The sequence below is a fragment of the Tachypleus tridentatus genome, chromosome 2 (genome assembly GCF_004210375.1).
Source record: "Tachypleus tridentatus isolate NWPU-2018 chromosome 2, ASM421037v1, whole genome shotgun sequence".
NCBI lineage: Eukaryota > Metazoa > Arthropoda > Merostomata > Xiphosura > Limulidae > Tachypleus > Tachypleus tridentatus.
In genome coordinates this window covers 57,813,904-57,841,327 of record NC_134826.1, presented here as the reverse complement: position 1 = coordinate 57,841,327, position 27,424 = coordinate 57,813,904, and the positions used below count along the sequence as shown (strand labels likewise).

The 27,424-nt window shown below is 30.6% G+C and overlaps 1 protein-coding gene across 1 annotated transcript in view; it reads right to left on the bottom strand.

Moving 5' to 3' along the window:
• The window catches only part of LOC143245504 (uncharacterized), a 357,087-nt gene that overhangs the window by 40,926 nt on the left and 288,737 nt on the right, over positions 1-27,424 (bottom strand). Inside the window, 20 exon segments of the mRNA XM_076491867.1 lie at positions 2,669-2,746; positions 4,901-5,023; positions 5,812-5,880; positions 6,509-6,691; positions 7,573-7,644; positions 9,276-9,458; positions 10,067-10,135; positions 11,205-11,387; positions 13,980-14,051; positions 18,523-18,705; positions 19,496-19,567; positions 20,378-20,560; positions 20,974-21,045; positions 21,374-21,556; positions 21,858-21,929; positions 24,394-24,648; positions 25,005-25,187; positions 25,461-25,538; positions 25,770-25,952; positions 26,746-26,817. Of these exon segments, the coding sequence (XP_076347982.1) occupies positions 2,669-2,746; positions 4,901-5,023; positions 5,812-5,880; positions 6,509-6,691; positions 7,573-7,644; positions 9,276-9,458; positions 10,067-10,135; positions 11,205-11,387; positions 13,980-14,051; positions 18,523-18,705; positions 19,496-19,567; positions 20,378-20,560; positions 20,974-21,045; positions 21,374-21,556; positions 21,858-21,929; positions 24,394-24,648; positions 25,005-25,187; positions 25,461-25,538; positions 25,770-25,952; positions 26,746-26,817 (2,568 nt within the window).

The following is a 27,424-nucleotide window of genomic DNA, read 5'->3' as shown; positions in this document are numbered from 1 at the left end:
ACATACCAATGGTTATACTAGCATGAGGTAAACATAGAAAGATATAAGATTTAAAGATTAAGTCCCACTAAAGGTAGGTATAGACAAGCTGAGAAGAGTGTATCACAGGATAAGAAGAGATGGAGAACTTGTCTTGATTAAGACTTGGAACACTGAGACACACAGAAACAGGAGCATGTGTAATGCATGAGTTTGTTTATATATGTGGTGGTGACATCAGATGGTGAATGTTATTGCTGTTGGAGGTAAGAGCAGAGAGATGCAATATGCCTTGTTGCACTAAATTGGTTAATGAAACAAAACTAAGTTTTGCCTGGACAATGTTTATCACCTACTTAAAATACTGGACTAACATTAGCCATCTCCAATCTTCTAATACTCTTCCACTACTCAAGAACCTATAAAAATATTAGCTAGCAGTTCACTGATAAAATCTTTAAGTTCCTTTAAAAACACTAGGATAAAAATTGTCTGGTCCAGGGTATTTATCAATTTTTAGGTTATTCAACTTTTCTCTTACAATTTCAGAACTTAAAGTGAAATATTTTTATATCAAAATTTTCTCCATACATTAAGTACTCTGGTAGAGGCATAATACTTGTATTGTCCTTTATACAAACTGAAGAGAACATATAATTTAATAAATTTACCATTTCATAATGTTCTGAGAACAGTTCTCCACTACCATTTTTAAGAGGCTTAATCCAAATTCTGCTTACCCATCATATACCTACATAATTCTTTAGTGTTCTTTTAACTCTCTCAGCCAACTCTCTTTCATATACAGATTTTGCCCCTTTAACTTCCTTTTAACCAGCTCTATTGTGTTGTGATAGCCTTCCAAGTCCATATATTATTTCCAGTAAGTTTAAATTTCTTGAATTTATTATGTTAATCATTTTTATAGTATTTTAAACCCTAACTAAATCATACTGACTTACTGAGCTCTGTTGCCCTTTCTTTTTCTCTAGGGAATACATAAATATTCTGTATGCATATCAAATAATTTTTTCCTACATCTATTTAAGATCCCCTCTTAATTCTTTATTCCAAACCAAACAAGCAAGATCACATCTCATTCCATCAGAATTGGCTTTCCTGAAATTTTGAATCAGGGTGCAATTCTTCTTCAGTTCTACATGTAGTAAAATTCCAAACCTAACAGTGCAATGGTAGCTTGTATTTAAATGCTTACCAACCACAGCTCTATCATATTCACATCAAATGCTAACATTAAATCTGATATACCTTTCTCTCTTGTAGATTCTATCACAGTTGGTGCATAAAAGTATCCTGAACAATTTCCAAAAATCTATTTCCCTCACTGTCAAACTTGTAATTTTCCCAATAAATATCCATGAAATTAAAATATTTCATAACAGCATCCTTTTCAGCTATTATTCTGATCTCATTAAACAGTTTCTCATTAATTTCCACATTATGACCTGGTGTTCTGTAACAAATCCCAAATATAAGACTTTTCTCTATATATCCACTAATACTAACCCAAACTAACTCAACCTTAGTGCTATTTTCTTTAATGTGCTCTAATTTAACAGGATACAATTCACTTCTCACACATAATCCTACCACCCTTTTTTCAGTACTCTATCTTTAGTAAATAACCTGTAGCCTGGTATTTAAAAAACATTTCTCTCATCAAACTTGTTTAAATCCAACCAAGTCTCAGTGATACCCATAATATTACAATCTTCAGTTTCTACAACCGCTTTGATTTTATTTCTAATACTCTTAGAGTAATAATAGTAAAGAATAATTATAGGGTTTAAAGTATGTTCATGTTTTATGGTTGTTGTACACATTTCATGTTTTATGGATGTTGTACACATTTCATGTTTTATTAATATCATAGCCCTTACCTTTGTATAGCTCTAGTTTAAATCAATTACTACAGCTGAGTTAATGGCAGCTGCTAAGATGCCAGTTCCCACCTAGTTTAAGTGTAAGCTATTCATTCCAAAGAAATTATCCATTAAATTATCCCACAAATCCAACCAGTCTATTTGCTCATACCTGTACCTTGATTATGGCATTCAATCCTAGCAACCTACTTAGTAACTCATTCACACAATTTATTCTTGGAAATATCCCTGACAAAATCAAGCTCTAATCCATTTCCCGAAATGCCCTAATCAGTGTTTTATACTGATCAATAAGCTCCTCAGATCCATCTTTCCTTACATTATTAGCCCTAACATATCCCATAAAAACTGTATTGCTACTGGTACCTTCATTTATTTTTCTGGTACTGTCAGTCACCTAAAACTATAAACTTCCCTATCCTTTATACTACCATCGCTTGTAATTCCCCTCATCAGTAGTATGTGCTTGAAACTGATTGCTTAGTTTATAATCAAGCCCATCATTTCTCCTAAATGCATTATTTTCCTAGCTATTAGCTCTATTTCCTTTCAAATATATACATTAGCTTAAAAATTAAGCTACAAAAGATATTAGAATGGGCAGATGAAGCATTTAAATTTTCCAAAATAACATGATTTAATACAATGATCATTTTCATAAAATAAAATATCTATACATTTGAGATAAATGTATAACAGAATAAGTTTTATTGATTAAGCCATATGAAAGCTGAGAAACTGAATCTTTAATTTCATATAAATATTTGAATAATATAAATACTCACTGTAGCATGTTTTTGTTTCTATATTACAACTTTCAGTTGGTTTGCAATGGGAGTCTTGCCTGCATTCAGGGTAGTGACCTGAATAAAGTCAGGGAAAGTGAGATGTTAAAATCTAAGAATTAAGGAAAATATTTCAATTAGAAGAACACTTTCTCAGGAACAATAAAACATAAGAAAAAGTGACAGTAACTTTCCTTAAAAGTATTAATAATATGGGTATGATTACTACCAACTTGTTTTTTACACTCTAGTAAATAACACTTTACAGGAGCTTTACCTATGATACTTGTATATTATAGAAGTAAAACATTCTGTAAAGGTATATACATAAATATTTAAGTAAAATCTCATATAGGACAGCAACAGCAAAAACTACATTATTTGTTTGTTATGGAAACTTGCACATAGTACACATTCTGCAATAGTCATCCCTAGTTGTGAACTGATATACAGGAGGACGGACGGCTAGTCAACAGCATTCACTGCCAATAACTGGTACTCTATTTGTATTTTATTGTTACTGTTATGACATTTTATGGTCCCAAAATGTACAGTGCAACTTTTGGGTATTGGGATGTAAACAACAGATAAACACGGTATGGCACAGGTCATGCCCAGCCCATCTGCATTAAATAGCACAATTAATTTTTATGAAAACATTCCTGTTGAAAAAAGTTTTAATTCATTTTGAATGTATATGATAAATATTACAAAAATGAGAAGATAATTTCTTCTAAATGAGGTGATGTTTCCAGCAATTTCAGTTCAAATTGTAATAAGCTCACTTTTTCAATACAACAGATTTTTCCCACGTGATTCATAGCACAGATAATTTATGAATTTGTTCCTTTTTTCTTAAACAACCAAAACTTTATAATCCAAGCACTTTCAAAAGGTAGACCTTCATTATTCAGGGTCAAACCTTTTTTTTTTTAACTTATGAGAACTTCTTAAGAAATATGTTCTGATGTGTTAACATAACTTAAATTTCCTAGATTAATATTAAAAATTAAATTAAACTTGGGTTTGCTATTATTATAATATAATATCTTTATATTAGAGCCATTTGACATACTGAGTTGTAAACATAACACTATTGCAAGCAAATCTGTGCAGGAAGCTCTTCTAAAAATCTGCATGCACCATAAAAGAAACATTCGTGATGTTAAAAAAACACATAGGTTCAAGAAGTCTTGATAGAAATGAATAAAAACACTATAGCCCAAATACTTTTGAAAGGTGGACCTTTCTTCATCAGGGTTAAACTGGGTATGGTGGTGTGATTGAACAAAGTGATATATATAACGGGAGTTTAGTAATGTCATGAAGGTCATCTGCATTTCTCTATGTACTGTTGTAAGCATCTCATTTCCAATACAATGTTGCCAATGATGAGAGTGTATGTGAAAAGGTGTTTGGGATATTTTACTTTAGAAATTGTTAAACATATATATAATTGAAGACTATACTTAAGTTTTTAATTAAAATAAAACTGTGAAAATTATTTTAAGTAAACATTAAGTATTTTAAGTCTTAGAAAATTCAGCTTTTACTTTACATAAAAAAAAATAAGCAGAGAATAAAAATTAGTTTTCTGACAAAAATGAAGCAAATGAAAGGAAATCACTGATTCCAGGATTTAGGTTGATTCTGAGTGATTGAACAGTGTTTAGAATGGTAACCCAATAAGCTCTTTGGTTTCATCTCTGCCAGAAAAATGATATTTATTCCCATGTAATATGAAAGCTGAATTTCCTAAAAGTTACTATTTGTTTAAGACAATTTTTCATACTTGTTTGTATAAATTGATTAATATAATACATCTTTTTCAACCAGTCTTCAGGTGTCACCTTTATTTTATTTAAACACTTAAGTACATTTTTAAATATAAATATATTTAGTCATTTCTAAAGTAAAATATCCCTAACACATTTTAACATACATTCTTACCACTTGCTACATTGTACTGGAAATGAGATACATACAATAGTACATAGAGAAATAGACTAAACATTTACTGGAAAACCAGATGATCTTCATAACATTATTAAACTCCCTTTATATATCACTTAGATCACCATTCCCAGTTTGCCCTTTTTGAATGCACCTCTGTAAAAGAAACAGATATTTGTAATTTAGACACTTATTTCAAGCTATAACAATGCCTTAAACAATAAAACGAGTGAAACATAACTGCATGAAGATATAAAAATTATAAAAAGAAACACTCACAGTGACCAGTGTAAGGTTCTCCAATAAGGTCAGGTGGGCAAGAACATTTATAAGATCCTGCCAGGTTTGTACAAACTGCACCCATAGCACAAGGGCCATGACCTTGAAGACACTCATTAATATCTAATAAAGAAGATAAATCAGATGACATCTAAGAACAACATTCCATTAAAAATTTCCTTTTGAAATGTCAATAACAAATTTATCATGATCAATGCACGAGAGAAGATAGATCAGACAGAGCTAAAAGAAGATTTAAACAAGATACAAAAACAATGCAATAAGTAAGCAGAGCAAAAAAAGCTATTTTATCTAAAAAAGATGGAAAATTATTAAAAGTAATATAATATTTAAAATTCAATTATTTATTACTGCAAAATATCTTTCCTTCTGCAATAATAAATTATTGTGATTTAAATGGTGTATTATTTTGATTAATTAAATACCACAAGACATATAGGTAAGCCAAATAAAATGGAAAATGTTTCAGAACAAAGAACTAAAAGCTGTTTTGTTATATTTTGTTTAATATAAATTACTGCAGTTTTAAACACTTTTCACAGTTTCTGATATAATTCCAAATTTAAAATATAAAAATGTTTTTTTCAATAAAATACATACAACTATAAAATTTAGAACAATTGTTAAATTTTAAAAGTATAGCAAAGGTAATTTTTTGCTGAAAAATCTATATTTTTATGAAACCAGCTCTCAACAATTTTCACACAAGACTTATGGCCCTAAATTGATATATAAGAAAAAAAGTCACATGGTATTATGCAGGTACAGGTAAAAATATTACTTTTGATTATTTTTAGTTCATGTCGTAAAACATACAAATTATTACAACAAAAACCTATCCACATAAAAATAAAACTAACCATTGTTTTTTTCTTGATTAGAGAACTTACCTTTACAATTTTGATTTACACAAACAAAGCCATTTCCACAGTCACTACCAACTTTACATATAGGCCATGCTAAAAACAGAAGTTACATATATTATCATCAATAATTAACTTTCTAATTTTCAATATATACAAAACATAAATGATTTATGCTTTAATTCATGTACTTCACTGTGTCATTTCATGTTATATTTGGCATTAATAATTTCCTGTTGTACTTTCAGGGAAAATCAGTCTATGTTAGTTCTTGGATGCTGAATAATTTAATATTTTTTTGTTTATTTGTCACTAAGCACAAATACAATGAATTATCTGTGCTGAGCCAACTTTATTATCAAAACCCAATTTTAAGCATTATAAGCCCAAAGATTTACCACTGGGCCAGTGAGAGAAATTTTTAATGTTGCACAAACATTAAATTATTTGGTAAAAATGCTACATAAAAATGGGGTAAAAAACAAGCATAATAAAAAACAAAGCAAATATCTCTAAAGAATCTCACAAAACTTCTTACATACTTATAATACAATCTGAAGCTAATCTGTAAATTACCTAACAGTTTGATGCTTTCTTGTGTTCTCAGGTCGATCAGAATATGATACTCATGAAATTTTAAGAAATTCAAATGATATTAACTTACAAAAATTTGAGTGTATAAATATATTATATAGTAAAATATGGAAAACAGAAAAAATTCTACCTATAGAACAACCAGCCCTGGGAGAACCTGTGTAACCTGGCAAACAAGTACACACAGCAGTATGGTTCAAAGTTCGACATAAAGTATTCACACCACAAGCACCACCAACTAAACAGGGATCCTGGCAGACAGTGTTGATGCAAGCCTCATCAAAAGCACAGTTACTATCAGTACGACAACCCACTGAAAAACAAACATACTGATTATCAACTTCCACAGAATGAAAATTAGTTTATATTATTAAAACCATCAATCTAACAATTTAAAAAAGAAAGGGAGAAAACAACTTATCAGAATATATCTTGTAATTAACTACAGTTCAACAATACTTTTTTTTAAATTATTGAATTATATCTTTGATGTTTAACTGTAAAACCAAATTATTTAATTTTTAAAGGAAGAAACATTTTAAAATTATTGAGAATATTAATTGGTTTAGAGGCAAGTGGAAATTACTTTTTGTTGTGTGTGTAACAAAAGATGTATTGATAATATATACATTCTTAGCTGAGTAAAGATTTATTATACCATTAGTTCAGCTATTACACCACTGAACACCACTAGTTCAGCTCATAAGTTATAGATTTTTTTTAGAAAAACAAAGAATGAAAAAATACTCCATTCAGCTAACTCTGACAACAGGCATGTAACAAATATAATAGGTAAACCAACATACTAATCAATCTGACATAATTTTAAAAAACAATAAATTAAGGGATTTTGGTAGCCAATTTTAATAATCTATTTAAGTAACTTTTGTATTTGTAAAAGTCTTCATATTCCCAGAATCTTTCTCTCATTTCTTTCCTCTTAAATAAGTAAAGCTGTTTTCAACTCACTGGTTTTAAAGTAGTCTGTGTGATCCTCATAAATCATTAATAAGCCCACTAACATACATATATGTAGTTACAATACATCTCCTTTTGTTGTTATAAAACTATAATTCTTATATTTATTACAGCATATTCTAGGAAATCATATCAAAGTTATAAGGATAACATTAATACACATAATGTATACAAATATATTATAGGTATAGCCTACAGCCTTTTCATAAGACTTACCTATACACTGTGAATGATAGCAGATAAAACCAACAGCACAGTTTTCATCATCCTTGCAGTGTGTTTCATCAACTACATTAAATAATAAAAAAAGAGATAAATTTAATTTCATCCTTCACAAATAACTTGTATTTTATTGAAAATAGCCTCATAAAATAAGAAATAATTAATTACTACTAACCATTTGGTGCCTGGGAATGTTTTCATTTGTTAATGACTGAACTGGGTGGACCCAGTATCTACACTAAATCCCAATATTGTAAGGTTTTGCAAATGAACAGCTGTAATCACTTTATCGGATTTTAGACTAAAGTTAAATGCTTTATAAGTTAAATATAATACAAAGTATAAGTGGGGTGGGAATAGTCTAACAGTGTCATGAATAAAAGGGATCTTGATGTAATGACTGATAAGTCTCTAAAGCCATTCAAGCAGTATGCTGTTGCTAATGGTGGGGCAAATAGATTTTTAGGTTGTATCTACAGAAATACTGAATGCAAATCTAAAGAGGTTATAATTTGATTGTATAGGTCACTGGTTAGGCCATATTTGGAGTATTGTATTCAGTCTTGGGCTCCTTACCATAGAAAGGATATTGAATCATTGAAAAGAATTCAGAGAGGAATTACTAGAATGGTGACCAGAATAGAGGATTTGTCATATGAGGAGAGATTAAAATCTTTGAATTTGTTTTCTCTTCATAAAAGAAGAGTTAGAAGGGATCTGATTAAGGTGTTTAAAAGTGTAAAGCAAACTGATAGTAAATGTCTGTTGCAGAAACACCAAGTGTACAGGACAAAGTTTCTAAACCTTTTCACCATTCATTTGAAAATGAAAAGCAGATGATTTTTGAAACATCATTTTCTACATTTGTGTTTCTACAGCAGTTGCCATTCATTCAATTAAGTTTTGTCACAAATATTCTACCTAAAAGTCTAGCAAGGATTCAACAGTGTTGATGCATCATCTTTTTTGATAGTTAATGGTGAGAATCGTAGGACTAGGAGGCACAAACATAAATTTTGCCAGGGTAGGAGTTATCTTTAGCTAAAACAGTTTTATTTTTCTAATAGGGTGGTTGGCCTCTGAAATTGGTTGTCTTTGGATGTTGTGAAGGCAGTGAATTTAAGTGAAAGGTTGATAATTATACGAATGATAAGGTATTGGTATAATTTTTTAAGAAAACTTATAATAGTTTAGAAGATGTGACAGCCAAAATGAACCAATAAGTTTCTTGTTGTCCTTAAACATTATATTATATTAAATTATCTCTGGTGTTAAAAAAACAGCAACAACAGAAATTATAGTTTTACTACATCATCAGTTTGAAAACTGCCAAACCACTTAGTTAATAAACATTATCAGTATTTTACATTAAAAGTTATTATTTATTTCTAAAGTGAGATTAGCAAAATGAAAAACAAAAAAGAAAATCATATTTACAAGTATATAAAAAAATCACAATTTTTCCTATGGCTAACAAGAAACAAAATCAAACTTATATATATATATATATATTTATGTGTGATTAGTTAAAAGCATTTTTGGCATAAAAGTTCTAACTTTTTTTTAACAAACACAAAACACTTCTGCAGTCAAGGAATTCATTTGAAGGCTTCTTTGTTAATGAAATGGTACATGAAAGAATATATTGATATTTTCAAATTCTTTAGGAATGATAAAGTTTCAAACAAGTACCATACCTTTTTCACACAGGATTTCTGGATTTCCAGTGAAGCCACTTGGGCAACGACACCTTGAAAAGTGGTTGACAGGAATACAATATGCATTCTTGCCACAAACACCACTCTGGTCACATGGGTTCACACACTTACCACGAATACAGGCTTTGTCTACTGGACAGTTACTATCAGTGCGACAGCCATCTGAGTAAAGAAAGAATATTTTTAATGACTTCTACCTATAAAAATGTCAAATATAAGTTTTAAAAGGCAAAATTATGGCACTAATACAGTAAACCTGTTAATGATTACTTTAAAATATATATTTTCAATGCATTTTATCCTCATAAGAACAATTTTATTTTATTTTTCAAAAATGGACATATTCAGTACTCTGTACATGTACTATAAGACACAGTGTCAAGATTATTAGTAGTAGGTAGAATAAATTTGGAATGGATAATCTGCCTGGCTGGTGAACTGGTAATTAAATGATTTTTCCAGCTACATCCATGTATCTTCATAAGATCTACTGTTCTTCTGTGTATTCTAAGTGTTGAAAAAAAGGTTGACCAAGTAACAGTTCCTCTAACTACACTTGTAATCTCACCATTTGAGGTGTACAGACTCAACATCAGTGCTTACACACAGAAGAAACACAGGGACATGCAGCTAACCAAATGCATGAACTGCTTTTACAAGTAAAGAAACTAGTCTTTTACTTTTACAATTTATTTGAACACATAACACAAAATAAAAAAGGTTTAATATAATATGCACTTTTCAAGATGAGAAAGAAATGAAATCATTACCAGAACATCTTCCTTCACATATCTGACCAACAAGACAATCAAGATCTTCCTTGCACTGAATAATTGGAACTACACAGAAAAATAAAATAAAGTTCAACTTTCCAACTCATTAACAGGTAAACAATTATGTCATTATTAACATAGTAGAGTAAAATGACCAGCAAAAATTTACAAAATATGAAATGAACTTCAACATTTTTTTATAGTTAAGTGTTACATAAATATTGCAGTAATAAAGTGAAGTTATTTGTAGTTATAAAATTGAAAGTTTTACTAACATCATGGATACACTTAACTGTTTAGGGTACAACTAAATTTTAAATTAATTAGCAATATTTTTAATTATGTAAAAATCCTAATAATTTAACATTGACTTGGCAAAACTTAAGTTACAGATGAAGAGCCACAACGTTTTTCTCATTTCTTAATGTCTTATTTCAAGCAGTGGTGTATCAGCTTTCTCTCAGTTAAATACAATATTTCTTTAAATTTAAAAATCTGTAAGTAAAGGTAACAGCAAACTGTTTATTATTCTGATACTTAAACTCAGATCAGTTCTACTTAACTTATTAATCATATCAAATTATGGTTGTTGAAATGAATAGTCTAAAAGATAAGAATTACAAGAAATTTTTTAAGTTTGAAAGGAATAACTTATAACATACTTTCACCAAACCAAACTCTGTTTGATAAAAAAATTAAAGTGATGTGAAAATTAAACAGAAAATAATTATGAAAACACAACAAACACAAAGTGTGTAAATTTTGTAAACATGTGATGCTGTTACTCAATACAAAACACTATAAAATTATATGATCTAAAATTATGTCCAGATATTTAAGAAATATTTGAGTTAAATGTTAATGCTTGTGTGTTTTTTACAAAAAATAGTTTTAAAGATCTGTAAATAAAAAAGAATTTATCTGCTTATACAGCATCACAAAAAAAAGTTTAAAAGTTCTATAAACTCTTCTGTCTATTTCAGATTCCTTTTTCACTTCATTAAAAAATCTCATACTTATAAACGAATAGGTCTACAGAAATGAAGCCCAATTCATTATATTGATAACTTTTCCATTATCATTGAGTTATAAGACTAGTTTTGTTAAAGCTATATTGATAAGTGATAAAATTTACTTGGTACACATTGAAGCCTTGGATTTCCTGTAAATTGGGGTGGACAAGTGCACACACGATCATGGTTGTGTGGTCGGCACTCTGCATTTTCACCACAGGCTCCAAATGTTTTACATGGATTTTGGCAATGATTATTCAGACAACTTTCCTGAAATCCACAGTTGACATCACTTCGACAGCCCACTGTAATCAGATAAATACGTTACTTTACAAGGGCTTTTCAAAATTACCCTAATTTAATTATCTCAAAATTTTTCTAGACAAAATGGTGATTTTATTTTGTGTTAAATGTGGAACTTTTATGTTATGTGTTCTTATTATGTAAAAGCTATCAACAGAAAGATTCAATGACCAATAATATAAAATACATGCATTATAGAGATTAGGACAAATCAGATAGGACAGAAATGTGGAAAGTAAAAATGAAAATCTTAAAATATGCCACCCATTTTATTTTCTATATTCTAGAATAGTTTGCAGGTGACAAAAGATTAAAAGGTGGCTAATGTTACTTCAATTTTCAAAAGATTGATAAAAGTTATCACAGTATTTATGTAACTAAAGATCTAATAATCTTACATCAGTGATGGGAAAAGTTTTGAAGACCTGAAAAAAAGATGCTTTACAAAATTATTTAACAAATATTAGAATTTTGTTGGACAGTCAGTACAACTTCGCTAGGGAAAACACTTGCCTTAGGAATCTTTTAAGATTCTTTGAAGAAGTTATTCCATATGTACTTGAGGTTAAGGATATGGATTTGGGGTATTTAGATTTTCAGAAACCATTTAGAAAGGTGCAATATAAAAAGGCTTGTTAAAAAATTATTTCTGTATATGTGGGTGGGGGAGAGTTTGGCTCATTGTACAGAAAAGAAATTGGATGGAAGAAAACAGAGGGTATTATAAATAAAGTTCAGTCAAACTAGATGAATGTCACAAGTGGGTTACTTTAGGGCTCAGTGTTATATCAATGACACAGATGAAGCAGTATTAAATAAATTACTTAAATTTGCTGATTACATTAAAGTTTTGGGTGTTGCTGGCTATTAGTAGGAAGATAATCTTCTATAAAAGGATTTGGATCATATGGTGAGTTCTGTGAACAAACAGCAAATTTATTAAATGTGAGGTAATGAATGTGTAATATGACAATTTGAATTAAAAGTTTAATTTTAATTAGAAAGGAATCTTGGTATTCTGGTTGTTCAATCTCTTAGGACATCCAAGCAATGTACTGATGATACTGGCAAGGCAAATAGGATTTTAGGTTATATCTAATGAAATATTTAATGCAAGTTTAACATGTTCACTGCTACATCAGAGACCAATACTCATGACAGATACCACTGTTAATTTATATTCTGATACATCATTTTTCTCTGCACTTAAAACTAGTGGACACAAGTATAAATTTTGGCAGGGTAGGAGTCATGTTCAGTTAATACAGCTTTATTTTTCTAACAGGGTGGTCGACTTTTGAAATAGGTTGACTTTAAATGTGGTGAATGCAGTTGATTGAAGGGAGGTTAAGAGAAGACTTGATAAATATTCAAATGATAAGGGTTAGTTCTGAGTGTTTGATTTTTTTTTTTTTTTAATTTTAGAGTTAGTATAGTGGATAGGACCTCCTAGAAGGACCAAGAGATCCTTTGTTTTGTTCTTATATTATATGTATGGCAAAATGCGTGGAGATATATATTATTCTTTATCGTCCTAAACATTTGAGTTATAACTTTTTTCTGGTATTTATACCTTTTTCTAAAGACAAATATAAATCAAGATATAATTCTTACTACTGTGTACCAACTTAAAATTGAGAAAAAAAAAGACCAAAGTATTATGTTCTGGGATTTGGAGAAAAATTCTTACATTAGGGTACACATAGAAAAATTTAACTATCTAAAATTAATTAATGTAAATACTAGCTGCAACCCACAAAACTTTTAAAGTAGTTTTTCATGTCCTTCACTTAAAGTTTCTTTATTCTATCACTGTCATGCTCACCATTTAAGCTACACTTAAATTATGTGTTAAATTAATAAATCCTAGTCCATTTAAAAAATGTTTACAACCTTATCAGTGATTTTGTTCAACTAGAATATATTTATCTTGTTTTAACTGGGATTTCTAAACAATAATATTTATTATAATGTCCAAAACTTTGTTTTTTAAACCGATACCATTATTATAAATACTATTACTAAATGTTGGGCTCTATTCAATTCAGAACACTAATCACAATATAGTTACTTAACACTGTATGAACTTTAAGAAGTAATGACATTTAATGTTCAGTTACTCTCTCTCTTTTTCAAATCACAAAATAAAAAATGTCTCACGAAAATACTGTTTGCTTAAAGTAGCAGCGATTTATGTAAAATTCAGTAACCAGTATTACTTTAGCTTTTAATGTGTGTGTGTTTTTATAGCAAAGCCACATCAAGATATTTGCTGTGTCCACCAAGGAGAATCAAATCCCTAATTTTAGTATAGTAAATCCAAAAATTTACCACTGTCCTACCAAAAGATATTGTTGTAAAGCATCAGCTTACAAATTATGTTTGTTGTTATCAGCTTTCAGTTTAGGAGAATCATTCACTTGTTTATGAGAATGAAGTTTAAATTGAAATGGTATCTTAAACATTGGAAATATAGAGTTGTGCAATATTTCACAACTTGTTATCACAAACTCATAATAATTATACAAAGAGAAAAATAATTAATAGAAAAAATAATAGTTCTCTAGGTATAGAAAAAATCCCAGTCTACTTACCAATACATGTATCAACTTTACAAATCTTCCCAATAGGACAGTCAATATCATTCTGGCAGTATGCATCAGTGACTATAATGGAAATGATATAGCACTTAATTTCCTTGGTTTAAGTGTCATCACAACATTTTATATAAATACAACAACAGTTAGTAATTTTCCTGTGGATATTTGTAAAAAGAATAATTGTTGATATAAGTTGATATACTTCTCATGACTTATAATTTACATTAAGCTCTTTCATTAGATGTGCCGGGATATGGTTTAAAATGCAAATTATCATGTGACAAACCTCCACAAATAGATGTACCTCAAATACATGTGTTGACTCCCTCTTTGTTATTCTACCAAACTATAACTTTGGGTTTAAGCAGAAAAATAAGCACTTTTAGATAGTGGAAAATAGTGAGCAACATTTAATACCTGTAAGAAATATATTTTCACTGTAGGAAAATCATAACTTCTAACAAGGTACTTTACTTCCACTTACACACATAGCCAGGTTCCCACAATGAATAGTGGAGGGTCTGGTGCAAGGGAGAAAAGGGAAGCATACAACAAAAGTGTCTGAAGAACACCCCAAAAAGAGAGGATGATGTGTAGAAAGTTGCACCAATTTTGTACCACATATACTTAGGGATAGTCTTACTAATTCCAGAGCCCTGGGCAATTTCAGTAAATGGGGCCCCATAATAACAAGAAAATGCAGAAGAAGATAAAAGGCATAGCATCAAGGGCCCCTCAATGTGTGGGGCTTCAGGTAATTGCTCAGTTTGTCCAATATATAAAACCATCTCTTTGCCCAGACATGGAAAAGATGAGACTGAGTTAAGTGGACAAAAATGAGGAAAACCTCTTATTGTGGGTAAAAAAAATGGATGTGTCCCAAGGTGTGGAGTGGCTAAGGTATGGTGGACCATACACAATAAGTCAACTGCATCCAAAACTCTACTGCCAAGAACTGACATTCAGGACAGGGTAGGACAAGGATCATACTATTATTAAGTCAACTGCAATTGAAAACTCAATTGAGACCAGCATCCAAGTAGAGGTAAGAAAAATTGATCATATTATTTTTGCCTGAAGTTCAGTCAACCACAAAAAGAATTATCACCACCAATTAGAGAACAGGGCATATGTGATCAGAATGAAATATAGATATATCCTTTTCAAATAAAACATACAGGAACACCCCAAATGCAGTATCATCCTTTGCATAAAGACATCAAATGTAGCACAAGAGGAGGAAGAGAAGCAAGAACCAAGTGCCCCCATTATGATCCATAGCACAGGAAAATGCACCAAACATGAAGTGAATAGGGACACCCTGAGGATTTTATGTTGATTTGTTCAGCTCTGAATCACTGGGAACTAACATCCATGCAAAGTAGGATGAAGGATTCCAATCAAAGGAATGAACTGCCTTGATGCTGGCACACTACATGTTTGAGCATATCAATGTGATTGGATTCGCTCTAAATCTAAAACTCATCTCCCGAGAATCAATATCCATACGACATGTGTGATAATATGTGGTGTTTGGTTCAGCTCTAAATTCAAAATTCAACTGCCAGGAATCAACATCTAGGTGGAGGTAAGATGAGGGATCCTAGTTGTCAATAGTGTGATCAATATTTTGATTGGTTCAGCTCTAAATTCAAAACTCAACCACCAGAATTGACCAAAATTCTCCACAGATGTAGAATGAGGGGTTACAATCATGCCTACACCAGCAGAACACCACCACCTTACTCTCAAATGAATGGACGCATTATTTTTATATTGTGTACTTCACATTCAGGAGGAGACCCCCATCGTCTACCAACCCAACAGCTTGGAAGTGGAAAGTAGTAAGGACTTTCTTAATCTCCTGAAAGAAACTGGGGAAAAATGCAGTGCAGTGTCTGGAGAGACATTCACACTAGAGACAGTGTAATGGACAAACATGAAACCCTATGTTGAAAAACAAACCAAACCTGATTTATTTAATCTAAGGAATAGCAGAGATAGGCAGCCATCTCCTTTTACTTTACCCACAAATTACATAGGTGAGTACAGTCCAGAACAGGTATACTTAAGAAGAAAATATATCATGAAGAACAACCTACAGGCTCTTGTAGAATACTCAGTCTCAAGTATATAACATACAAGTGTGCATTTAAGGGCAATGGAAAAAAAATCAACATGGCTTTTCAGTGCAGATTTGAGGATCAAAAAGAGTGAGACTAAGAACAAAACATGAGACAAGTCCCTGATTTCTTTTTTATCTTTTGATAAATAAGGAAAAATGAAAATTACTCAGTTATAGTTGTAGGAAGGTCTAAAGAATGGCAACAAATGGAAGTCAATAACTCAACAAGAAAGAAACAGTAACATGATGCAGATAGCGAGAGATGAAAGTATGGAAAGTGTCCACAAGCCCATTGGAAGAATTTCCTCTGATGGGCAATGCATATGAAAGGCTAGACAAAAAATGAGGTGTCTAATCTGATGGGAAGGCAGCAGAATAATCGATAGAAAGAATGTGACAAGGAAGAATACCCCAATCAAACTAAAACCTCAACCTAACAGGTAAAGATTGGGAAGGAATCACATGAGGAACAAATAGAGGGGTTGTCATGACACTGTGTGAAATAAACAACCAATCAATAAGGAAAGAGTCAATTACTTTCTCACATATTTCAGGCAAGATTTCAAAGTCCCTGGAAGATTTCCAAAGACCAAATGATGGAGAAAATGGATGAAGATAAGTATCAGGTATAAGGTGATGGAAAACAAACATTGGACAATATCATGACTCTCCTCAAAAGATCCCAACAACAGAAATACCATATATGTAGAAAAAGAAAGGGAAGGTAATTAGAGCAAATATATCCCCCAAGAAATCTTTAGGGTCATGGTGGATTGTTTCAGAGAAAAGATGGATGGTGGACAAGTACTATAGGACAGATGAGAGGATAAGAAAACAGAGAAAAAATTGGACATGGGATAAAAGAAGAGAACGATCAAGATCCACCTCCCAAATAGATAAAATGGATTTAAGAGTTCTAAATCTAGGAACAGAAAATTGGCCTCATGGTAGGCCAAAGCAAACTGGTTCACAGCCCGTGAAGGATGAGGCATGCTCATGCCATCATGTAAATGAGATATAAATTGCTCAGCATGAATTCAAATATCAGGAAAGGGTGGAAATACAAAATACTGAAAGGAAAGAATGTTATGTAGCAAGAAATATAGAGGATTACTGGAAATTTAGGAAAGGAGTAAAATAGAATATACCAGTGAAATCATGTCCATAAAAGCCTTATCAGGCCTAAAAGAACTTGCAGGAGTGACCAAGAAACATGATGCAGCAAATAATTCAAATAGAGAAAAAAGGCAGTTAAAACCGCTGTTATCTTGAACTGGTTCAGATTGTTCAGAGGGAAGCTCGGCAACATCAGGTTCAAATAACAATCAATCTCTCAAGTGATAATTGTAAAAAATTCAAAAGTTGATTCACCCCCACTTAAAGGCTGAGTAAATGTTCCAGTAGAAGTTACAACCTTTAACATGGTTACACTTATTTAAGAATTTATAATGTAAACCAAACATAACTGTATTGGTAAAGAAAGACATAAATGGAAATTTAATTTCTATAACTGGGTTCTGAAAATGAAATAATTCTACTACAAAATATTAAAATGGAACTTATAGGTTGTAAACTAGAAATAAAAGCTACAAAAATTCAAATTCGATTTCAAAGAGTATTATAGAAATCATGTTATCACAAACACTGCCAAACAAGAAGTGATAGTTAGGTGGAATAGAAAGTCACAAAAGCCACCTGTGCGAGTGAGGCAAGTCTACTGATGGAAGTTTGTTGCATGATAACTGCAGGAGTGAATTAGTTAAACCATGGGAACTGATATGGCATGCAGGAATAAAAGACTTAATGCATGTGTAAAACATTTTGAGAATAGACAGTTCTCAATGAGGTAATAAGTATGTTCTTTCAAATGCCAGACCCAAAATGTAGTTATTTTATATATTTATAAAATAATATCTATTTATCACATGATGTTCCTTTCCCCTGAAAACTATTATAAATATATTTTAATCATTAGAAGTTGATAAAACTAATTACTGAGACCACCCAGCATAAAAACAAAGAACTTTGGGAAAATCAGTTACTAAGTGGATAAGAAACATTTTTTTTTTTTTAAAAAAAACTTCTTTAGTTTATTTATTCAATGCAAAATAAATAACAGTTAAAAGGTTTTCATTGAAGTTTCAAGGTTTTTTTGAAAAAATGTGGCACTTAAAGGAACTGAAATTAACTTATTGTTACAATTAAAATACATATATTCATATATTTTAGGTACATGAAGCAAATATTTATGTGCTCAGAATTTGGGGAAATTATTCTTAAACATTTAAAAATAATCAATGAAGTATGTATGTACTATAAAATATTCTTTTTTTAATACTAAAACATTTTACAACCTAGACAAGAGGCAAACATAACAATAAAAAGAATATAAAAAATTAAAGTAATACAAACCTGGATGACATTTAACATAAGGGTTACCAATAAAATTTTCTGGGCAGCTGCATACAACTTCATGATTGACTGGCTGGCACACAGCATTTTGCCCACAGTTGTTTGGAAGCAAGCATGGATTCTGACATTGGCCACTGAAGCAAACTTTGTTGTTTGGACAGTTGTTATGATCTCTACAACCATCTGAGGTTGAAAGATATTATTAATATTAAATATTTGAGGTACATCATTTTTAAAAAGATTTTATGATGTTATATAAATATTTTTGTATCCAAACAATAAATGGTGAATTTATTTCAAGTAATAATTGAGAAAACAGAAAAGAACAAAAGACGAAAATGTTGTATATGAATATAAACAGTTCTCATGCTTTCATTAAATGTCATAAGCATACCAGAAGACACTAGTATGCCACATAATAGAATAAATCAAATTACTGTGGAAAAATACAGGAAGAGTAAATGAATTAAGATATAACTTAATGCAAGTGTAGAAATGTGTGGAAAAATTATTAGCAAGTATTTTTATTAATCAGCTTAAACTAATTAAAATGACTTCTTTCACTTACTGACAGTTAAATTAATGCTTTAATAAATTAAGAAATTTCCAACAATTAATTGAAAGATTTTGTTCCAGATATTCTAAGTATTCTAAAAGGTGCTCCAATCAATAAATTAAAAACAAATTACTGTAACTTTTTAACGAATAATTTTTTGTATGATATTTTCAAAAAAGTTCTTTTCCACCTTATATGATTGCAATATTTGTTAACAGAATAATTTGCTAAATGTGCAACAAAAACAATCATAAACAAAAAACATCTCAATAACACAAAGGATTGAGTTTTTCTTACCTCTTGATGTTTTCATCAAATCCTTTTACACAGAATAAGCATTATTAAAGTTTGAATAAAAAATAGTGATAAAGAAGCATCTTAATTGAGCTTTCTACCAAAGAAAGAATTTTCATTTACCAATACATAGGTTGTTGTTACAGATTTCCCCTATCTCACAGTCTTGGTCTTTGTTACAATCCCCATCTTCTTCTGTAAGAAGAAACACATTTACAAAAATAAAAAAAAAAGACTAGTGACAAGTAACATGTTCATGATTTATATGGAGTTGTATTCCTCAAGGCTAAAAGTTGCTAAAACTTTGAAACATGGCTAACAAAACAAGGATCTTTGATCAAGTTAAGTTTTACAATGTATTGATGACTTTTTAGGATGTTCTATTTGTTTTTGAATTTTGCGCAGAGCTACACAGGGGCAATCTGTGCTAGTCATCCCCAATTTAGCAGTGTAAGGCTAGAGGGAAGGCAGCTGTCAACCCAATATCAACTCTTGGGCTACTCTTTTACCAACAAACAGTGGGATTGACTGTCACCTTATAATGCCCCCACAGCTGAAAGGGTGAGCACATTTGATGTGATGGGGATTCAAACCTGGGACCAACAGATTACGAATCAAATACCTTAACCATCTTGTCATGCCAGGCCAACTTTTAAGGAACATATAATGTTTAAACTTATTTTGTAATTACAATACAAATCTAAAATATCAAATAGAGCTCTGTTAAGAAACTGTCTGTATAATTTTATGCTTACAGTTTTCGTGAATAACTAAAGCTTGAAACTGCCTTTTCCAATTTTGGATAGTCATGTAAATTTTGTAGATTTCTGTTATTTCAGATATCTTGATTCTACAGTTTATTTTAAGCTAAGCATATTTTTATTTCTAAGGAAAAACTGTTTGTTCTACTAAAATTGTACATCACTTCTCAGAGGTTTTTTGAGAACTTTACAGTAGTACAAAAACATGAAGTAGATACTGAAATCAACAAAGATAGTCTCTTACCTCTGGTACAAATAACATTGGGATTTCCACGGAAATTTGGTGGACAAGAGCATTCTGGCTGGTGATTGATAGGTTCACATATAGAATTCCGCCCACAAGCACCAAAAACACTACATGGATTTTGACATATACTGTTGATGCAAGCTTCTTCAAAAGCACAATTGTGATCACTACGACAACCAACTTTAAAAAGTAAAAGAATAAAGTTTAATTTTTTTACACAAATTAATACTGGTATACAATTAATGCAGTAGAGAAGCAAGCATGTGGTATAAGTATTCAGTAGAAATAACAATTCCAATAACAAGAGAAAATAATTTTTACATCTATGAATGATTTTAAGCAATGAAAAAAAGTACTTTCATGAAAATTTATAATGTTAGAAAAACATGTAGGGTCAAGAAGTCTTGATAGAAATTAAATAACAACCCTATAACCCGAGCACTTTCAAAAGGTGCACCTTTCGAAAGTGCTCGGGTTATAGGGTTTTTACTTTATTTCTATTACAAACATAATATTCAAGTTGTAAATGGGACATAATAATGATAACTTGCTAAAGAACTATTGCATTTCCAAAATAAAGAGCTTATACTTACCAACACAGGTGAAACTCTCACAAATTTGTTGCATAGGACAAACAGCATCTGTAGTACAATAGCTATCATTCCCTAAAAGAGAGAAAACTTAATTATTCTAGAATAGTGAGATATTAACAATAATAGCTACTTATCTTCTTTTGATACTAGACAACCAAATGTCCCTGATGATTTAAACACTTAACATTTTATTAACTTAATATTCTCCTGGTTACATGTGCAACAAACTTTGTTTCTAATAATGTATACTGTAAGCTTGTTCAGAGTTTATTGTAGTATTTTATTCGTATGTATAAGCCACAGTTTTAGACCAAAGGTTCTCTTCTGATAATAGTTCAAAAACAGACAATTAAACAGATAAGGCAGCAATATAGAGGGATAAATATCATCTTAATCTTACCTAAAGTGCACTTCACATATGGGTCTCCAAGATAACCTATATTGCAACTACAGATTGGCCTGTGAAAATCACTAATACATGTTGCATTAATACCACAAGAACCAGGAACTGTGCAAGGGTTCTGACAGTGTTGACTGATACAAGCCAAGTCAGAAGAACAGTCATTGTCACTGAGACAACCCTCTGTGGTAAGAAAAAAAGTCTATCATTATACGTTTAACAAGTTTTAATACACAAATTAAAAGTCTAACTATTTTGAACACATAATTCCTTGCATAAATAGAAAAAATATATTTGAAATCCTATGAAATTACATTTGTTTGGTAGAGAATAGACAAAAGGTGAAAACTGATGTGAACGGTAAGGGTATAAAAAGAATACTTTAACTGTTGTTAGTTCTAAAAAGTTGATGAAATAAAGTTTTAGAAAATCAATCTTATTCTATAGTTTACATATTATAAAATACCAGAAAGAACATGCTCACCTTGACAGTTTCCACCAACACAAATGGATCCAAAGCCACAGTCTTCATATGACTTGCACACGTCAGTTGTCTCTGCATAGCAAAGAAAGATTGTATTCATAAAAAAAGAAAGAAAAACAACAGATGCATCTATATAAAAAACACAAGAATTCACTATAAGAACTGTATTGTACAAATTTAAGAGTTATGTCACTGACACTCTCATGAAATAGGTAAATATTTGAATTACATCCCATTTAACTGTACAATGCTAGTGAAAGTCAAACAACATAATAAAATATCACCAAACAGCCTAGAAACCTTTGCTACAATATGGATGAAGTTAATGGCAGGTGTGTTCATTTTATATGGCACTTTGACTGCTTCATTTAATTAAGATTCTATATTAAAATATTTGGATAATTATAATATGCATCGATCTATCATGATTGAATAATAAAACATTGTTTAGTTTAATTATTCAACATAGGTGGACATGGTTATTCAGGTTGGATTTTAGCATTTTAAGTCCATAAACTTACTGTTAACTTAACGAGGTACTCTGAAATGTAAGACCAGAACTTACATGGAAAATAAATTGGTTAAAATATGATAGAAATTAAACTGGGTTTTTAAAAAAATTTTCAAACTTTTATTTAAAGTCAACTTAACTTCCAGAGCAAACTATCCTAAGATTATTTTTTTTTTTTTCCTTTACTGTCACATAACAGAATGCTCACAATAAAATTTACTGGCACAACTGCAAAAAAGCATGGCTAAAAATCTTGGATCTTTATCATGATTATTATACACTTATTCAGAAGGTAATTATAAGGACTACTTGAATTAGGTATATTAACTTATAGATTGTAGTAAATTGAATGAAATACTGTAAAAATTTCAAACTCAGTTAATGCTGGATAAAAATTGAATGTAGCTTTAACAGTTACAACTAAATCATTAGAAAAATTACTAATCTTTGGATCTGTTTGCAAACCTAGATGTCTTCCACACATACAAAAGAAAGGAAACTAAAACACACGTAAGTCAGTAACAGAATACTTGTACTAGGTTGAGTGTGCAGTTGGAATTATAAGTATGACTGAAGTAATTATGCTGAAAACAAAGAGAGAGAACACCTTTTAAAAAATGCACAGACCCGAATAGCCACAAATCCTTGAGTATTGTTAACCACTGCATTTCAATGTCATGTGCTTCAATGAATACTTTGAAGTACTGGTAATCAAGTAATTAGATATTGATTGATATCTTTTGGATTTGAAATATACAATGGTACAAAAGATTAAAATAGATTACAATTAACCTTTACTGTAATATCGATCTTGGAAATAAAACTAATCCCATACAAAAAACAAATGTGTATACATGTATATATATCAGTGAGTGAATAGTTCTAATACTATTATTTACATTAATTGTTAATAGGCAATTAAATCAGCACTGTAAAACAATAATGAAACCAATATAAAATAAACATTGCCATTTACAGTTCTAGTTTTAACTTAATGTCATAAGAGACAATACCTATGGTCATAGCTCTCAAACGTGTTAGGAATATTCTATCTTTCAGACAACATCCAAACACTGATGATAAATTAGCCAGCTATCACGGAAAATCAATTGAGGGTGAAAAGCTGCATGCTTAAATCCACAACGTCTCAACTTTTACTGCTTTTTACTGACTGCAGCCAGTTGTGGAAAGGTTCTTAAAGTTGAAATGAAACCATCCTAAAATTTCTACTCTTCCCTTACAAGAAGATGTTAAGTGGAACTAAGTGATCTTAAAGAGAACCACAAATCCTACTTTAATAGTTCTTATATCCAACTACCTCCCCTTCTCTTATTCAGGTATAACATGGGAAAACCAAGGTAAGTCCAGCTACTAGAAATTAGGCTTTCCTTCCTGGCATACTGAATAAAATAATATTTTCAAAGTTAGTTTTATATAGTACAAAATTCTAGAGTGGTTTCATTTAAACTTTAAGGATAACTTCCTTCTCACAACTAGCTACAGACAGTGGAAAGCAGTAGGGGTTGAGATGTTGAGAGTGTAAGCACTCAGCTCTGTACCCTTAATTGATTTTCCATGATAGTTGCTAGTTTACCATTAAAATTTGGATATTGTCTGACAGAAGGGATATCTGCAACACATTTGGGTGCTATTATTACAGGCATTGTCTGTAATGACATCATGTTAAAAATTATGACTGACAATAGCAATGCTTATTTTATATATATATATATATATAATCGAGATGCTCAGCTATAGAAAAAAAAATAAGGGTTTCAAAATTAGTAAAGATATTTAATTTTAATTGGATCAAACTACCCCAAGTATTAAAGTTTGGGATAAATCCTAATATTTCTTTAAAATATTTACATGACTAAAAAAGCACCGAACCAGAAGCCTTTCATACCAAATATTGGTTTTAATTAATATTAATGTTGAAACCATCAAAATGTTGAAAACTTCTGACATTTGCTTTAGTAACATTTAAAAACTGATGATGAAAGTACAATAAACCATCTTACTTACTAGGAACACACAGTTTGTCAGCATTCCCTATATGGTCAGGTGGACATGAGCATACTGTTTCGTGATTGACTGGTCGGCAGTTGGCTCGAATGCCACAAGCTCCATAAAAACTGCAAGGATTCTGACACCTTTTGTTAATGCATGACTTATCATAAGGACAGGAATTATCAGTACGACAAGCATCAATACAAGTTCCTTCCTCACATATATTCCCAATAGAACATTCTTCATCACTAGAGCAGGCATCAGTGGGGACTAGTAAGTACAAAAGAGAAATATTTTAAAGTATATCATATTATTACACTTTTTCAATTGAAGTAGGATAGATATGTGGAAGTTTTAATTACTTTTATAAAACAGAAGAGGAAATAGCTTGAATAAAAAAACACAACATTATTTTTGGCAAAACAATTATATATACTTTAATTTTACTTTGTTCTTAAATATGTGATAGCCTTTATTTTTAGAATGAGACTACTAATTTAAACCAAACTGTGTGTTACTGATGACAGATGTTGTAACATTTTTTTACTCTAAAAACAGTTTTTATTATTTAAATATCTTTCAGTTGAAACTAATAAAATATTTCAAAGAAGAATACACAAACTTACTATGAGTACACTGCACATTTGGATCACCTGTAAAACCAACTGGGCATGTACATACAGGTCTGTGGTTGTTAGGAACACAGGTGGCATATTTACCACATGATTCAGGGAAAGTACAAGGATTTTCACACTTTCTGGTGATACAAGCTTTGTTCAATGGGCAGTTATTATCATTGTGACAACCCACTATACAGACAAAGAACAAAATATACATATTCAAATATGAAAATAACACATTACAAAATATCATATCAAATTTATAAGACAAAACGCCAAAAATTATGTTGCTGCATCTAACTGTGGTATCCATTTGAAGCACAACACACATTAAATATAGCCTGTAACTACTAAAATACTCTCATAATTTTAACTGAAAACAAATACATAAATGAACCATAAAATATCTTACAGATAAATCAATAAAAATGCTTGTAAAATGGGAGTAGTAGGAGTACTTACTGATACACTGGTGAGCTTCACAGATCTTCTCAATTTCACAGTCTTTATCCTCATTACATGAAACTCTACTTCCTGGGACTATAAAACCAAAACATGTTATGAAAATCTGTATAAAAGATGATTGTTTTTTTTTCTTCTTACAGTTCATGACTAAATATCTTAACTACCATTTCAAAAATTTTTAGTACAGTCCATATTTGTTATTGTTATTAATTACTATATAGTTTTATCTTAAAAAGCAAAAATGAACATATGTTCATAAATAGTAATGCATCATAAGCTAATTTCTGAAGAAACGTAAAAACTTACTGGGTTTACAATAATCAGAAGGCTGGCCTGTGAAGCCTGGTTTACAAGTACATAATGGTCGGTGTACAACTGGACGACAATCTGCATTTCGACCGCAAACATTCAGCATACTGCATGGATCAATACACTGGCTGTTGATGCAGGTTTTATCAAAGGTACAGTCAGAGTCTCGACGGCATCCAACTAAAGAAAAAAGTTAAAATGAATGACTAAATTTGTGTGTAAGATTAGGGGATACATTCTCTATTGTTGCAACACAATAACCTTAATGTCTTCTTTCTATAATGAATTAATACTTGGCCCAAGTTAGCAACTTCAAATTTATACAATTATAACTTACGCTAAAATAATATTTTCAGTAAAACTCAGTGTAATGAGTTTCAAGATAAAATATAGTTAACTTATAATTTTGAAACACTGACCTGAATGCTAAATTAATTACATTACTATGATTAACCTATTGATGACTTAAAAACAGTAGTAACCAAAGAAATTATTAGGAGTGTTTAAATAATTAGAAAAACAATCCTTCACTAATATATGTAAAAACGGCTGGTATGGGTTGAGAAATTTTATGTAGAGGAGAAAACAACGTTTCAACTTTCTTTGGTCATCATCAGGTTCACAACCTGAAACGTTGTTTGCTCCTCTACATAAAATCTTTTCAATCCATACCATACGTTTTTACATATATATTTTTCTCTACAAGTAGGTTTTCTCATCATCATGAATCCTTCACTTAAGGTTCTCATAACCTTACTTGGTGTAATCAACATTACCAATGTTAGTTTTTTATAAATCAGAAAAGCACATTTATCCATTTGATCTAATAGCCTGCATATAAACTACTGATATCTTAAGTGTTTTACCATTTTTAAGAACAATACTTCATAAATTAAAAATAAAGGTCAAACTAGCTCCTCTACCACATATTATAGGTAATCAGAAATACTGAAGTATTTCTGACAAAACGTACCAACACATTTGCCATTTTCACAGATTTTATCAGGGTCACACGTCATGTCTAAGCTACACTCTTCAAATATGCCTAGAATATGGAAGAAAATGAAATTTGTCATTAACTTTCCTGCATCAACCACTATAGATAAAAGTATATTAAAAATAATGGACATCAGATATATAAATCATATTTGTGATAATGCATGTGGCAAGTGAGTAGTGCTCTACTGTCAATTTAGCTAAAGTGTTAATAAAGTATTAGCTAATACTGATAAGGCACTTTTCAATGACTAGGAAATACCCTTAAGCCTAAAGCAATAAATAACTCTATTGATTCATCAGCTACGTATCTTCAATAACCAAAGCTTTAACCTCAGGTTAAATTGCACAAAATCAATAACCTTGCTTTTGGTGAAAACATGTCAAGAAATGACATTTCATTTTAATAATAACTGAAAAGAAGAATTGTATTACTATTACTGATTTTTAAAAATAAATTACTTATTATCTACTGTAGTGTAGCATACTGTTTATTTCCAGTTAGTTCAAAATATACTAAGACCTACAATCAATAATTTTTTTTTATATCAAGAAGTCCATTATTTCTTTAACTTGATACTTTTGCAAACATATAAAACATAAAACCATTTGTAAATGTTACTGGTTAAAAATACTTTAGAAGTTACAAGAAGCAC